The sequence below is a fragment of the Mustela nivalis genome (assembly GCF_964662115.1).
Source record: "Mustela nivalis genome assembly, chromosome: 14".
NCBI classification, from domain to species: domain Eukaryota; kingdom Metazoa; phylum Chordata; class Mammalia; order Carnivora; family Mustelidae; genus Mustela; species Mustela nivalis.
Genome location: NC_139033.1, coordinates 7,731,591 through 7,747,563, shown reverse-complemented (window position 1 = coordinate 7,747,563; position 15,973 = coordinate 7,731,591). Strand labels below are relative to the sequence as shown.

Here is a 15,973-nt window from a genome sequence, read left to right as displayed (position 1 = left end):
CAGAGGCACAGGCGCAGCAGAGGGACGCTGGCTGTACATGTGAGCATTCCAGATGTCAGTGGAGGAGGGCCGGGGTCATTCTTGCCCTGGGCCCTGCGGTCCTTCCTTTCACGTACCCGCTGCACCTAGCCCTGCACGACTGCCACAGGTGGAGTCACACGTGCTGTCTGTATAAAACGGGCACCTGGTTTCAAGGAATTCATATTTTTAAAAAAAAAAAAGGCAAGTGAAATAGCTCATGGATATCTTTATATTAACTACTGAAATGATTCTGTTTTTCCTACACTTGATATTATTCCGATATAATTTTGATACAATTGATATAATTATTAAAATTAACTTCAACTTATTTTACTATTTTAATATTGCTACTAAAAAAATTTAATTAGATTGTGGCTCCCATTATATTTCTCTTCAACAGTGCTGTACTAGAGACACTGAAAGCCAAAATCATGTTGATCAGGTTTTTGCTTAATTTCCAAATCATTTAAGAGTTACCAAACACTAGAAAAAGCTTGCATATTTCTGTAAGGTACATGAAGAATGTTTATGACCTGCAAAAGTGAAAGAGAATTAGTGTACACTTCTGGGAGAGATGTCCCAACTATGGAATTTATGTTCCAGTTAATTTTATTTATAAAATCTATGTCAGAGGGAGTAAAAAAGATGTTTTCAAAGCCAAGTGCTTTAAGTTCCAGGCTCTGTCTTCTAACCACCCACCTCCTAATTCTGATCTATTTTCATCACTATAAAATGCCTCCTTTAAATAGGAAGCACAGGCAATTGTACTCGTACATACCTATGTAATTTAACAAAGTATACTATCCAGTGCTCACCCAGGGGGATTACAGCTTTCACTGGCTAATCAGACAGTGCTCCCTGCACAAAAGGCAGTACACTTTCCACACTTAAAACACCTTGGAAAAACAAAACTGAAGGTACACTTTCCACACTTAAAACACCTTGGAAAAACAAAACTGAAGGAAGATTATTTCAGTAATCTTGTACAGTTATGTTGCCTATGTCTGTATCTACCTTAAAACATCAGATGTGGTTTTGGAGTCAAGAGGATGTGGAACCCGCTGAGAATTCCTGGCAGGGAGAAGTTCGTCCGTCTGTGCTACAGAAATGTGGTGATGCAGCGAAGCCTGGCAAAAGAACAAAGACAGTTACCTTCCTGGCCTCATCAACCACGGAACAGGAAAAAAGGCAGACCCGCATCAGCTGGCAGCAGATGCCCCCTGGAGTCCTCAGAAGTCACTGCTTCTAGAAGCCTGAATTTTAAACTCACAGTAACCCAATGTGGTCCCAACTAACTCCATATATAGCTTTCCAGCAAAAACAAATGCACTGCAAATGATTAGATACCGTGCTTCTTTGGGTTTTAGTCTCTAAAAGGTGACAAAGTCTGGATATGACTGATTGTCTCCTTCTGGTAGTCACTCAACAAGTTCTTCTATCCTGACTTCCCATAAGCTGACAGATCTAGAGGCTCAAATTAGGCTCAGTTTCTTTCTGGGGGAGGGAGGGAAACAGGATGCATGAACACTTCATAACAGATGCTGTGCCCTTCTTACCGCATCCTATCAGAAGGCAACTAATGTCTGCTGTCCCACTTGAAGTGCAACTGATCACTGGGTAAGAGGTTATCAGCATGCTCCATTCATTATAAAGTTCCCCATCAATTTTTCACCTAATGGCTTTAGCATAATTTTACTTTCTTAAGTAATTGAGAAATACAGTATGTGAAGGAGAGTTAATATAAATGCTTTTCTATTTTTTAGTTTCCCAATTAATGAATTGTTGCTCAAGTAGCTTCAGAAGGTGTCTGAGAAGATGTTCTGGATTTCAATACAATTATGAACTCATATATTTGTTTCAGTCTCCTGCTACCATTGCTCTTCTTTATGTTCAAATTGTCCCATCATTGGTCAATGGGAACCCTCCAGTAGGTTCCTGGATCCTTTGAAGTAACTCTAATTATCTTATGCAACTTTCTTGCTTTTTGGTATGACAACATACCATAGGTTCATCTTGAATATTTCTTACTTCAGACCTAAAATCAGTCCTTTCTTCAAAGGAACTCTGGTTCTTTCAAATGATAAATGGTATTTCAGAATGACAATTATAGCAAGAGAATTGTTTATGGATATGAAGCTGTTACTGCTCTTAAGCTTTTTCAGTAGACCGAGCTAAAAAATGTGTATGCCTTAAGAGGAAAAAATAAATCTAGGTTCATCCTGACAAGTCTAATCGGAAATAATGATGACATGGATTTTTTAAGTAACTTCCTGGGTTTCATCATAGCATGTCATAGCCATTAAAGGAAATTGCTTCAATTGTGTTTGGTTTAACCTCTCCTGGTTTCTTTTTGGAAACACAAGCAGGTGTGTGCATGCACGCACCTTATCACAATTACTACAAGGTAATCTACACTCAGTAGACTGAATATACAACAACAGTCCTCTCTTCATTGTGGATAACTAACACCCCACTGAACGGATGTCCTAGTTTATCCACCTAGTCCCTTACTGGTAAACGATTCGGGTGCTTTCACTTTTTTGATGTTGCTAGTTTCTTCTGAACAGACGTCCAGAGGTGGAATTGCTGCATCGACAGGGAAGCATGTGGGGTTGTGTCACCTGGCTTTCCTACTGGCACCAGGGCTATCTCCCCCACAGCCCTGCCAACAGAGCATGTTGTCAAATTTCTGGCTTCTTGCCAATCTGTGGGTGAGACATGGATTTCATTCCGGGTTCTTTCATCCAAAGTGGGAGATCTTTTGTTTTAACCCTTAAATTCCAAGATCTACAAGAATGAGCATGTGTCAATGTAAATTTAGCTGCCTCCTGCCCTACTCTAATGAAGGAGCTGAAGCCTATGGCAGAAGAGGAATAGATCAGTCAATGATCACCTCCGCCCAAGCTCACCTTCACCAATGGCAATGCAGCATGGACTGACACACAACCAAGTGTCCACCTGACTCATGCCCTGTGGGCCCCACCAAGTCTCCACGTTGCGTTAATGTGATTGCTTCCTCTATGTTAATGGTTTTGGGTTCCTCTCTTGATTTACTCCCCCCCCCCCACAAACTGTATTTAAAATCCCCTCAGAGTATAAGAAGATGTGAAAGAAACAGAGAGCACAGTAAGACTGTGCTAAGATTCAAGTCTCTAACCAAACCCGAATTTAAGCATAAGACCCTCTTCCCCAAAACTTCAAATATGACAGCAAACCAACCTTTAGGAAGAGGGGGCACTGGTTCTGAGCCTGTGGACATGATGACCAAAACCACTGGGGGAGATTCTCCGCTTTGGCAGTTGATACGAAATACCCGAGGGCCAGAGGCTGCTGCTTCAGCTCCTCAGGTGCCTCTCTAGAGAGAAGACGCTCACCCTGACTCTGAAAAACAAAGTCCCAAGAGCATGATCAGCACTCATCACTTTGAAGAGAGCTCTGCAAATCAACTTTTTACCAAGTCTCTCTGCACACTGTGGACCCCCTTCTGGCAGCTTTTCGCACAAAAACGCCAGGTGACTGAGAAAGGTCAACAGGGGAGGCACATGGTCTTTGCTGCATGCGAAGACATCTGATAAATATGGCCCAGGCAGAAGGTTCCAGCAAAACTAACTACATCTACATGAGTCAAGCATAATACAGGTTTATTTGCTCTGGTTTCTTTTCTGTTAAAGTAAGATTGGTTCCATGGCATCAGGCATCAAACTAAAGGTGGAAAGGAAGGCCTCCGGCTGCTGAAGGCACCCCCACACCCAGGTGCTCTTTCACCAGCAATCAATCAAAACACATGAGCGCACCTGACTGTCTAGTGTCAACAACACGGATGTTAGGAAAACGTAACACTGCACCACTCCTTGTGTGACAACAGTGTCCCTGGCCCCCCATAGTGGTGTAAGATCTGCTCAAGAAGAGGTTTTGTTTTAATTTTCAGCAAACTCCTTAATATGAAACCTCTGTGAGAACCTTACTGTGCATTTGGCAACTGATATTTTCCTCATCTTTGGTTCTTTTAAGCTGGCTCCAAGAGCTGAAAATTACTTTTTATGCAAGCAGTAAGAAGTCATCATTTGTTTTCAAAGGCCTTCTGTTTGGAGGAAAAAAAATAGTCCTCAACTATCATATCAAATTGTATTAATTCTGAGTTGATCAAAAAATGAAAACTTACTGTAACCCTGAACAAATTCTTTCTGCTGTTGTAATGCCTTAACTGGCTATCAAAAAATATTTAATGCTTCAGAAAGGGGAACTCCTGAAAGCTTCTCAGGGGTCACTGGGCTGCAGGTGCTCAGGACAAAAAAGGGCCACTTGACCAGTTTCAGAACATGCAATCTTGGACTTCAGGGCCTGAGGTCTGACAAAGGCAGAAAGTACAGCAAAGCTCTGTTTCTTACAAACTCACATGGCACTTCAAAGACCAATTCTTTGTTCCTGGATAAGCTAAAGTGCATGGGCACTGAAAGGTGGTTGTTATAATTTCCATTTCTCAGATAAGGTAAATGAGGCTAAGAAAGGCCAAGAAAGCTTGGTCAAGGTCACCATGCTAGAAGCGATGCAGCTGTAACTCAGAGCTACATCTATCAAACTCCAGGGCATGTGTTCTTAGTTGCTATGCTATTTGCCTCTAGAATTCAGATTAATCCTAAATTAAAACTATCTGACATAAAATCTGAAATCTTGGTTCCTATCAGAACAATCTCCAAAGAACCTATAAACTGTCATTAACTGACAAATGATTATGGAGGAAATAAAGACATTTAAAAAACTCTTCCTTCTAGAAAGGAGGACTGGAGGACAGGCAGTTACATGAGGGTAAGCCTACTGAGTCACTCTTTCCTGGTTTTATATGCTCTATGACTAATATTCTAAATCATCTTTCTTTTGACTGTCCCTCAATGAACTCCAGGCTGGCATCGAAAGTCCCACGGACAGAAACCTAAGTCCTCTTACTACAACTCTGTCTTTAAATGAGTGTGAGAAGAGTTGTTTATGCTTGCCGAGCTGAACATAGTAGACAGAGCCATTTTTCTATGTCTTAAACCATCAATCTCACAATATTTTAAATAAAATGTACAAAAGAGTGATAAGGCATGAGTCATCTAGCTTTTAAACAAAGTTAACACAGGCTACAGCAGAACCTTTTACTCTTCGATCCTGTTAATCCACCTCCAACATCCCTGGGATATTTAAAGATGAAAACTAGTTGTCGGCTTTGATGTTTTTCCTTAATACTGGGGCATGAGCCTGGACACATCTACAAAATCAACCTTTCATGGGCCCTTGCCATTTCGAAACCCGGCTAAAGGAAAGACTGGAACTATATACAAATAAGGCACCATGACATTAAACAAGAAGAGTAAAACTCGTTTCAGAATAATCAGAAAAATCAACCATCAACAAAGTGTTCTTCAATTAAGACAGTCACTTTACATGTTAAATAAGCAGGCCTGTCAAACTAGGCCTGAAAAGTCACTATTTTGGCAAAAATAAATAAATAAATAAATAAATAAATAACTGGAAAGCAGCAAGCAACCAGACCTAATTTTTGCTAAGAAAACAGTCATGGCAAAAAAAAAAAAAAAAAAAAAAAAAAAAAAAAGCAAGCCTCCCTGCTGTAATAGGGCTATTCTTCTGATAAAACATATTCATCAGGAACATTTTCAGGAATAATGATCCATTTCATTCTAATTCCTGCCTTCAATCAAAACAGAACAACTACAGGGTCACTTTTCCACAGTGATTTCTCTTGTACCAGGGACCAAGACCATCAAGAAGAAAGGTGCATGAAGTAAAGAGACAATCACCCTCTGGAAGATCATTTTCCTTGAAGGCTGAGGCTGTTTTAAACAACCTACTTTAAATCATCCTTACCCGACTGTGCTGGAAGTGAGAGCCTACACCAATTCCAGAAGGAGAGCCTGGGGAAGGAACTGGGGAGGAGTTGGGAGAGGAATGGAGGTTCCCAGTCATTAATATGCCAATATCATTGTCCATATCATCTGGGAATGGAAGGTCAACAAACATGTCATCTAGAAAGGAGGGAGGAAAATCACAGAAATTTAAAAAATAATCCATATCCACAATTAAAACAATATTCAGTTTTGTTGGCCCAGGACTGTTACAAGCACACACTGTTAACAACTTGGTAAGACTTATTAATGTGTTGTCTACTGGATGCAAGATGCTGAGAATTATTTTTGCATTTTGTATTCTCTTCAATGATCTTCTAATGTGAAGTATTAAGAGACTGGAGAAATAAAGAACATAAAACAAAACCCCACACTCTGTGTAGCTTCCAAAGACACATAATAAGTTATGGCAAAACAGCTAAGGAAGCGATTTAATTATTAAACAAAGTTAAAACTGACACCATCTAAGAAAACAGCAGACTCCATCTACGTATCCAATTAGCATCTAAAACACTGGAGGCTGAATTAATACATATTAATAGGTGTGAACTGCCCTGAAACTGGAGGCCTATCCCAAAAGCAGATCAAAGCATGATGTTTTCATTAAGAAATCCTCTCCTACATTATAAAAGTAAGGTACACACACAGCAGAAAATTTGGAAAGAGAAGTATAAAAAGGGAAAACTATCACCCAGAATCCAAGTACTGTGAATGTTTTTGCTATGGTTTTTTTTCTCATGTTGTATTCCATTATGATCACACTATGTATAAATTTTGGTATCCTTTTAACCACCTGCCCTAAACAGGAGTAAATGTGGGCAGCTATTAAAAAAATCTCCAGAAAACAATGCAAATGGCTACATAATACTGGGCATTTTAGTTTATAAGTAATCACTACTTAACAAATGCCTTAATAGATAATCAAACCAAAGAAATCTATTAAGAATAATCAAATAAGGAGTTGTTTTGGAGCAAATTAAATTCCCAATGATTAGCTAAAGACAGGAACTATTTCACACTGTCTGGGAATCTGCAGACTTCTCAAATCAGATCAGTGTTTACTGTAAAAGTGGCCAGGCACGACCAACCTGGTATTTTTGCCTTTGGGGAAAAACTAATTACACAGGAGAGGAAAATACTTTTTTGGTCCTGGTAATAGTTGTACATGAATCCTCAAATCCAAATAGATTCTCCAACCTTCAATCCCCTCTTTGTATTTTTTTTAGGTTTTTTTTTTTTTTTTTGAACACATGCAGTAGCCCACTGACTCCATGCTTCAGCTCTGCATGTTGCTGGAGAATCTGAGCTCTATGCTTCCATGGCCTTCCACACTCACCATTATTGGGGCTAAACCCATCTTCATTGGGATAATTGGCTGGAGCCACCTGGATGGTTGATGATGTTGGGAACACCAAGATGTGTGTACAGGAAGCATCTTGAGGGGTGTTCAGCTGAGATGACTGCATGTTCAGAGCGGTACTTCGGCCAAAAACAGAGCCCATCGTGACGGCATCTTTAAAATTAAAAAAAAAAAAAATTTTTAAAGGAAAGAAAGAAAGAAGAAAAAAGGAAAGAAAGAAAAACCATCAGTTCCTTCTGTGCATCAGTAAACAACTCCAGAAATCAAGTTTTAGGAGGACCTGAGCTAGAGAGACAGGAGTCTGACACAACTGCTGAGATGGATACACATTTACAGTTCCACCTAAGTGTGTAAATATCTTTAAAAAAACAAAACAAAACAGACTCAGAGCATACAGTTATGATAACCCAAGCCTCATGTTCTATGGGAAAGGTTAAGATAAAACTGGACTGTGCCCACTAAATAAGTTTTAATTACTTATGTAAGAAGCATTTCTAAAAACAAACCTCACACTTTCTTCCTGTGGTTGCTCACAATTTATAAAGGACTGTTCTCCTAAATGATTCAATTCTGTAGAAATGGTACCATTCAACTAATAATTATGATAACTAGCATTTATTGAGTGCTTACTACATGCCAGATTCTGTGCTAAGCTCTGTATTCACCGATGTCATGTCATTCCGTCTTCACAGCTACCTTGAGGCACGATTATATCCACATATCATATGGAGGACAGAGAACAAAGAAGTTATGAAATATGCCCAAGTGGTGCAGGCAACAATGAACCTAGGGTCTAATGAGGCCAACAGAGGACACCTGCTTCTCACTGGACTGATGACAAATAAGCTCATTCTCATAAAACGCTACTGGTTTTTATAGGGAGTAAGTGGACAGGATGTCCCATTTGATCAGAGGCATATCCAGAGAATAAGAGCAGACTGAAAAAGGTAGAAAATTAGATAGAAAATTGCTTAGTTATAAAATTATCAAATAGCTTAGTTGCTAATTTTTTAAAATTCTATGGCCACAATCTTTTGCCTATCCACACACTGGCACTCCCATTTACTATGCACTTACTCTGGGCCAGATATAGCATTAATCACTTCACCTTTCTACTTGTCTCACCATTCATCCTCAAACACATCAGAAAGACTCAAATATCCTCATGAGGCTGCTCAGACATTGTCAAGTATTTGTCTTCAAAAGGATATTCAAATATGTATCATGACGGTAGTGTTCCCTTCTGGAGGGTGATCCTCATACACCAGCAACAATCATGGTCAAGCCACAGTAACTGGCCATGACTCTAAGAGCTCTCAGTCTTAGCCTCTCTTCCAAATGACGATCAACAAAGACAAAAAAAATCACAAACCCCTGCCTTTGGAAGAGACCAAACTTCCATTTTTGAACCCTAAATACAATCTTCTCTCACAAAGATAATGAAGATCTATTCCACACTTATCTGTAGACTTAAGTTTGAGTGAGCTGAACTGATGTGATACCTAATTACTGAAACTGACAAGAAGAGATTCACCTGGCATCACTACGAAGGACCCCTGGGGCTCCATGGCAACCAGGCAGGCACTAAGGATTGAAGGAGAGTCTGCGGCAGAGATCCCACACATCCGGCACACGTCCTTGAGCCGTTTACTGATTGTCTGTAGTGAACATTCTCCAAGGAGGATACTCCAATCTGAAATCAAATATCACAGTCATACTCAGTCTTTAGAAATTCACCAACAGGAAGCTTAAATGTTTTAACAGATTTGCCTGGTAATTGAATTTCCAGGATTGGCCCTAAAGGGAATAAGGCTTTGTACAGGTTCCCCTCCTTACTATAAAGAAAACGTTATTTGACCTCTCTTACACTTCATTAACAAAGGAACAAAGGCCTACTATTCTGTAGACTGAAATCATGTCTGAAATGAGCTGGAAGAGTCCGGCACAAACCCACATAGATTTAGGTGCTTCAGATGCTTTTTCGCGATGAGGCCAACTTGTTCTATCCTTTCCTCTCCCCTTCCTTCTCCAGTTCTGGTTCTTGCACTCCCCTCCACCCCACCCATCAACCCTCCACTTCCCCCTGCCCCTCCTCAGCACTTTTCCTTAGAAGAATGGCTAGTTGGAGGCAAACCTCAGTTATGTTTACTGTTGTAGACTGGCTGTTTCCATGAACGGCAAGCAGTACAGAAAAAAGGGGAACCCTTCTAAGAAGGCCCAAGAGAGCTGATAACAATGGGTGTGAGTGAAGTGCTCCAAGTGACATCACACAAGTCGTTCAGATTAAAACGCTGGCACGAATTCTCTAATATTTGCTTACTGCCTTAACACAAAGGCACTATGTGTCCTCAGAGAACTGTAGAGGGTTACGTTACTCTGGGAATGGAAAAGCACTAGTCTTCTCTTTGACCCCCACCACACATGGAGCATGCCAGGCTCCTACAGCAGCACATGCTGTCCAGGCCCCGCCCCACTGTCCCAATGAGGAAAAGCTACTCCACCACGGGTTTCCACTTTTACGTAGTTTTATCAAACATACTGTGCTCCCTTTAAAGAGGTGAAAGGAACAACTGTTCCTTATTTCATATTCCTAAAGAAACTTACGCTGAAGTGGCTGAAATAAAAGACATGAAACAATGTATTTTTAAAAGCCACAGAAAAATCAAACAGGCATGAGTTTTTAAAACCAAGTGAGAAAGAAAAGGCAGTATATGAATTTTACTACAAATACTCTGGTGCTAAAAAAATAAAAATTCACACAGTTGACTCTGAACTCTGTAGGCTCACATACAATACTATCCCACAGAAATGCAATGTGGTGCAGACCTCAGGTCCCCAAAAAATGAAATATAGATTGGTAAACTGATTTCCTGTACACTAGGCTCTTCTCGAATGTATCAGACCTCCAGGCTCCCGAAAGAAGATTCATTTTTAAAGAATATTATACTTACAAAAGACAAGGGTAATATTTTCTATTGGCCTATAGTGTAACTAGTAAAAAAAATTTTATACACAATAGATTCCTAAGAAAACACTTATACTTATTTTCATGTAATATAATATATGTATAAACTGCTTTTCAACCCTAATACTTAGCCTACTTGAGCACTTGCTACAATGCAGGTTGTATCTGTATCAGGGTCTTATTTCAGAGATTTCATAAATATCTGATATAAATTGCATGCAAAGAAACAATATGTGAACTCTAATACAAGGGCTCCACAAACTATAGCTTACGGGCCAAATCCTGCTCAGCACTTGTTTTTGTAAACAAAGTTTTATTGGAACAAAGCAAAACCCATTCACTTAGGTGTTGTTTGTGGCTGCTCTGACTTTACAATGGCAGAGTTGAGAGGCTGCAACAGTGACAAGCTGGCCAGCAGAGTTGAAAATATTTACTACCTGGCCCTTTACATAGAAGGTTTGCTGACTCTGCTCTAATATAGGTGAATACACAAAACCACCAGGCTAATTTGTGACAGATGATTTGCTTTTGTGTAGACCTTAAGGGGAACAAAAAAAATTTCTCCCATCTGTATGTATACACTGAACTTTTTATAAATGTATCATTAATTAATAAGGCTTTAAAAATAATCTAGAACTATTCATACTGCTCACATAAAGTAGCTATAGTAAGACAGCAAATGAGCTTGGCTCAAAGCCAGGCAACACCGCTGCCAGTGGTCAGTTGTGCTGTTAGTTATTTTTACTGCTTTGTAACTGACTGTTATATTTATGATGGGAACTATTAGCAGCTGGTAGGTATATGTGGGGATTCAACCTAAAAAGTCTATTCTGTTAGGCGTCCAGACTGAAGTCTATGAGACAGTGGCAATGTGAAAAAAGACCACTCCAACTTGCAACTATTTGTCCTTGTAAGTCAGGATTACTTTGCTCTTATGCCACCAATACAAAATAAATACAAACTGTATTGCCATCAATCACCAAAAAGAAATAAAAGAAACAGAAGTCCATTCTTACATATGACTTCTACCATCATCCACAATCTCCCGTTTCAAGTTTCGTGTTAAAACTGATTTGATCTCACTGACTCAGTACATAAATAAACGTCAGAAGTCCTAATTTACTATCACTTTAATATTAATAAAACATTCTTTTTCGTATCTTTTATATTGGGGTTCAGTAGTTAAGATTTTCTTTGGTAAATGGTTTTGTTGATAATGAAAAGTTTAAAAACTGCACTTAAAACTACATTTAAAAGAATCAGAAAATACAAATCCACTTTACTCTTACTATCAACTTTATAATTTTCTCCCTCAGCTCAGTTAGGGACATTAGCTTAACACTCTTCCTTTGTTTCCTGTACTGACTGCTTCAGGAATCTCTCACCTTTAAGCTCCCCATGGCCAAGCCGCCCAAGTCGGCCAATTACAACTCTCCAGGGTAGAGATGTCATTTGGACAATACCTATGCACCACTCCCATAACTTCTGTAGTCCAATTTTACGTGCAGATACTTTACTCCTCCGTGATCTAAAAAAGAAAGAAGTGAGGAAGGGGTCTCCAAATTAGTCAAGTCAAAGTGATCACTTAGCAAGGCAAAACCCATAAAACTTCCAAAGAACCCACCCACAAAGCACCCACTGCATTTAGACAGGAAAATCAGAATGACTCGTATCTGAGGAAAGGCAGAGCATCAGTTTATACACAGCATAAACACTGAGACTCCTCACCTGTTTGGTAAAGCAATATTTACAATACAAGTTTCTAATAATTCCCCATGGAGGTCAGTGCAGGAAGCCAAAAGCCAGCGCTGGTCATGAGACAGACAGTAGCCCACAAAGAGCACGTTGTATTTCTGGCTCGCCTCTCCAAATGTCTCTCCTAGCTCCGTCTGCTTGTCTTTGATTGGGGCCAATATAAAAGGAGGGGAATAAAGCTGGATTGGACTGGGTCGCTGAAATCAAAATAAAAGCCGGTATCAAGACAAAGCCACCCAACTCAATGTTTACAACAAAACACCCAAGAGCACTTAAAACCAATGGGGAGTAATGACAACAGACTGCCCCCCAAAAGTATTACATACCTAAATAGGAACTGTTTAAAGGACATCAGCTAGGGAACCCCAATCAAGCCAATGTTTCCTTATTAAAAGGAAATTACTATTTTGGAAAGTAAACTGGCCCCACTTCATTAGTCATCAGGAAGGCAGAAATTAAAACCACAATGAGACACTACTACTACCCACCAGAATGTCAAATTAAAAAAGAAAACACTGAGTATCAGTGAGAATGTGGGGTAACTAGAACTTTCAGACACCGCTGGTGATGTAATCTCTTTGGAAAAGTGACAATCTCTGCTAAAGACAAACTCACACATACCTTGACCCAATCCAGTGAACATCTATGTTTACCAAAGGACAGGTGTAAGACAGTCTATAACAGTTTTAATCCTAACAGCTCCAAATTAAAAATAACCTAAATGCCCATCACCAGTAAAATGGAAGATAAACTGTGTTATAGCTATATAGTCAGAATATTAAAGAGCAAAGACAGGTAAAACTACCACTCCATGTAACAGGACAGATGAATCTAGACACTGGGTAAAAGAAGCCAGACACAGAAAATACCAATTATATGACTCAATTTAAATTAAAGTCAAAAACAGGTAAGATATGTTGTTGTTAAGTCAAAACACTGATTATCAATAGAATGACTAGAAGGGATGTGAAAGACATTTCTCGATGCTTTTCAATTTTTGTTTCTTGTGCTTGTTATGTGATGTATTTAGCAGAAATTCATCAAATGGTATACTTATTACTGGGTACTTTTCAGCATGTAGATTATACTTCAGAGTGAGTGAGAGAGAGAGAGAGAGAGAGAGTGTGTGTGTGTGTGTGTGTGTGAGTTAAGAAATCAAAGCATTAGCTGTTATCAGCAAGAAACATTTTAAACCAACTCTGTACCATTTTTTTACAACTATTATACACATTTCAATATTTAATGATATTGGGGTCAGCACACTTCCAAACAGCAAATATTTTAGGCTTTATGGGTATCTCTTCTTCTGAATATTCTTCTCTTTTTAAAAATGGAACAATCATTCTTATCCATGTCATACCAACACAGGCTGTAGCAGGCTAACCTGAGCCCACAGTAACACCACAGTAACAGCTGCTGACCCCTGAATGAATACATGTTCATCCATCCATCCATCCATCCATCCATCCATATGGCATATATGTATTTATGGCATAAAAAATAGTAATAATGGAATTACAGAATTTTAAAGCTAAAATAAAGACCTGAGAAAGAGTCTAATGCAATTCCTTCATTTTAGGGACACAAAACACAGGCCTAGAGATATTAAACAATGTGCTCAAAGTTTCAAAGCTAACCTTATCATCGATCCATTCATTCTCCCTACACCTGAAAGTCTACTCCTAGGTATTTACCAAGAGAACGGAAAACATTTTCAACAGAAACACTTCTGCACAAATGTTCAAAACAGACAAAAGCTAAAAAGTGGAAAGACTCAAATGGCCATCCACTAGAGTAAACAAAATGTGGTATATATCCATACAATGGAATATCATTTAACCACAAAAAGAAATAAAATACTATACATGCTATGACATGAATGTACCTTGAAAACATGCTAAATGAGACGCCAGACATAAAAGATTACATATTGTATGATCCATTTATATGAAGTGCCCAAAACTCGCAACTCCATAGAGACAGAAAAGAGACTGGTGGCCATCAAGGGCTGGGGGAGGGAAATGAGCTACTAGATATGGCGTTTCTTTCCAGGTTGGCAAAATGTTCTAAAATGAGACGGCAGGGACGCCTGGATGGCTCAGTGGGTTAAGCCTCTGCCTTCAGCTCATGATCTCAGGGTCCTGGGATCGAGTCCCGCATCGGGCTCTCAGCTCAGCAGGGAGCCTGCTTCCCCACCCCTTCTCTCTCTCTGCCTGCCTCTCTGCCTACTTCTGATCTCTCTCTGTCAAATGAACAAATAAAATTCTTTAAAATGAGACAGCAGTGATAGCTGTACAATTCTGTGAACAAACTAAAAACCACTAGACTATGCAATTTTTAAAAGGGTGAGTGTTATAACATGCGAATTATGTCTCAATAAACCTTTCAAACAAAACAGAACAGTCAGGTGAGAGTGCCTGAAAAGTCTAGCGAAAAGGAGAAGGTTAAATGCCAAATGTCTTAGATGCAACAGACAGCCTGTGATAAATCACAAAGTAAAATATTACTCCCCAAATATTTTTCAGATACTGGATATTCTATGAAAAACAGAAGAAGTGACACCAACAATAGGATTTCTTCTAATACTTGCATGGTAAATACTGAAACCCATTCCTTCTCATGTAAAGTGTGCTTGCATAAGGCTATGCCGCAGTAGAGATTCGGAATTCCCAGGTGCAGAGGCCCAGAGGCCGTGCTCACCACCGAGTCCTCAGCACCTAACATAGGGCCTGGCACACAGCAGACACTTGGCTGTATTTACTGAATGAAAGTGCCCTGCTTAGCTGCAGACTGAGGGAGTGGAAGCATTCAGCAATTAGCCATTACCATAATACCCATAAAAACTTATAAACCTCGGGAAATACATGTAACCTTTGATTTTGTTTTTAATAATGTCAAATGATTTCTTTCTCTTCCTATTACAAAGCAAAGCTTATTTTTGCCATCTATTTTCATCTAGAGTCATCTATTTATCTCGTGGGCTACCGATAGTGTTCTGCCAGTACGTTACAAACTTTAAGACTTGTAGGTAATGCCGCAGCACATCTTCATACAGGTAGTCAGCCTTCACTCCCCTCTATGAAAATGCAGAACACTATCAGTTATCATTGGAAAATACGGCAACTTCTTACCAAAGCATAAGGAATGACTGCCATCTGAACTACAGAATAACTACATGAGGTAAAGAACTAAAAGGTTCTAAGTTTATAAAGAAAGGCAGTAACTCAATTTCTGGAGACAAAAGAAAAAAACAGTAGAAATAATTTTTTTTTAATTCTAGAAAAAAAGCTAACAGAGAAAATAGATGAACTGCTCACAAAAGTGAAAAATTAAAACTCAAAAGAATAAACCAACCTAAACTGCCAAAGATAGAAATTGTAAATAACCGCAGAATGAACGTGGGTTGCGGGCTAAGCATTTTCTTCTGGATCAAGTGACAACAAATGTGGTATTAACTACATGCCTCATTTTTTTCCCCACTTCTAAGTTTTTTGGGTTTGTTTTTTTTTTTTTAAAGATTTTATTTATTTGACAGAGATCACAAGGAGGCAGAGAGGCAGGCGGTGGAGGCAGGGGGAGCAGGCTCCCTGCTGAGCAGAGAGCCTGACGCAGGGGCTGGATCCCAGCATCCTGGGATCATGACCTGAACTGAAGGCAGAGGCTTTAACCCACTGAGCCACCCAGGTGCACCCCCCACTTCTAAGTTTTTATTTATACAAGAGATAAGCATTTCACTGAGCTTTCCAGAAAAACTTACATTACCAACTAAAATCAGCAGGTATTGGTGTTTTTAAGCTCCTTTAATATGAAGAGGTGTTTGCTGGCTTTTATTAACAGGTGATCTTTCATGCAATAAAAGTTGTGGGAACTGATTTTTGAAGGCTTTGAAAACTCTAAACATTGCCCTGTTCATCTATCTTCGGGATAAAGTCATTCGTAAAATAAAAAAAGTATACATCTTTTGTTTGG

General features: G+C 39.3%; 1 protein-coding gene across 2 annotated transcripts in view; it reads right to left on the bottom strand.

The window, feature by feature from the left end:
* Positions 1-15,973, bottom strand: part of MED13L (mediator complex subunit 13L) — a 291,359-nt gene that overhangs the window by 7,557 nt on the left and 267,829 nt on the right. For both annotated transcript variants that reach the window (XM_082699757.1, XM_082699758.1), the window contains exons 24-30: positions 11,978-12,201; positions 11,635-11,777; positions 8,819-8,977; positions 7,261-7,437; positions 5,887-6,044; positions 3,241-3,402; positions 1,036-1,148 (exon numbers count right to left, since the gene is read on the bottom strand). In XM_082699757.1, coding sequence (XP_082555883.1) covers positions 1,036-1,148; positions 3,241-3,402; positions 5,887-6,044; positions 7,261-7,437; positions 8,819-8,977; positions 11,635-11,777; positions 11,978-12,201 — 1,136 coding nt within the window. The remainder of the gene's footprint in view (positions 1-1,035; positions 1,149-3,240; positions 3,403-5,886; positions 6,045-7,260; positions 7,438-8,818; positions 8,978-11,634; positions 11,778-11,977; positions 12,202-15,973) is intronic.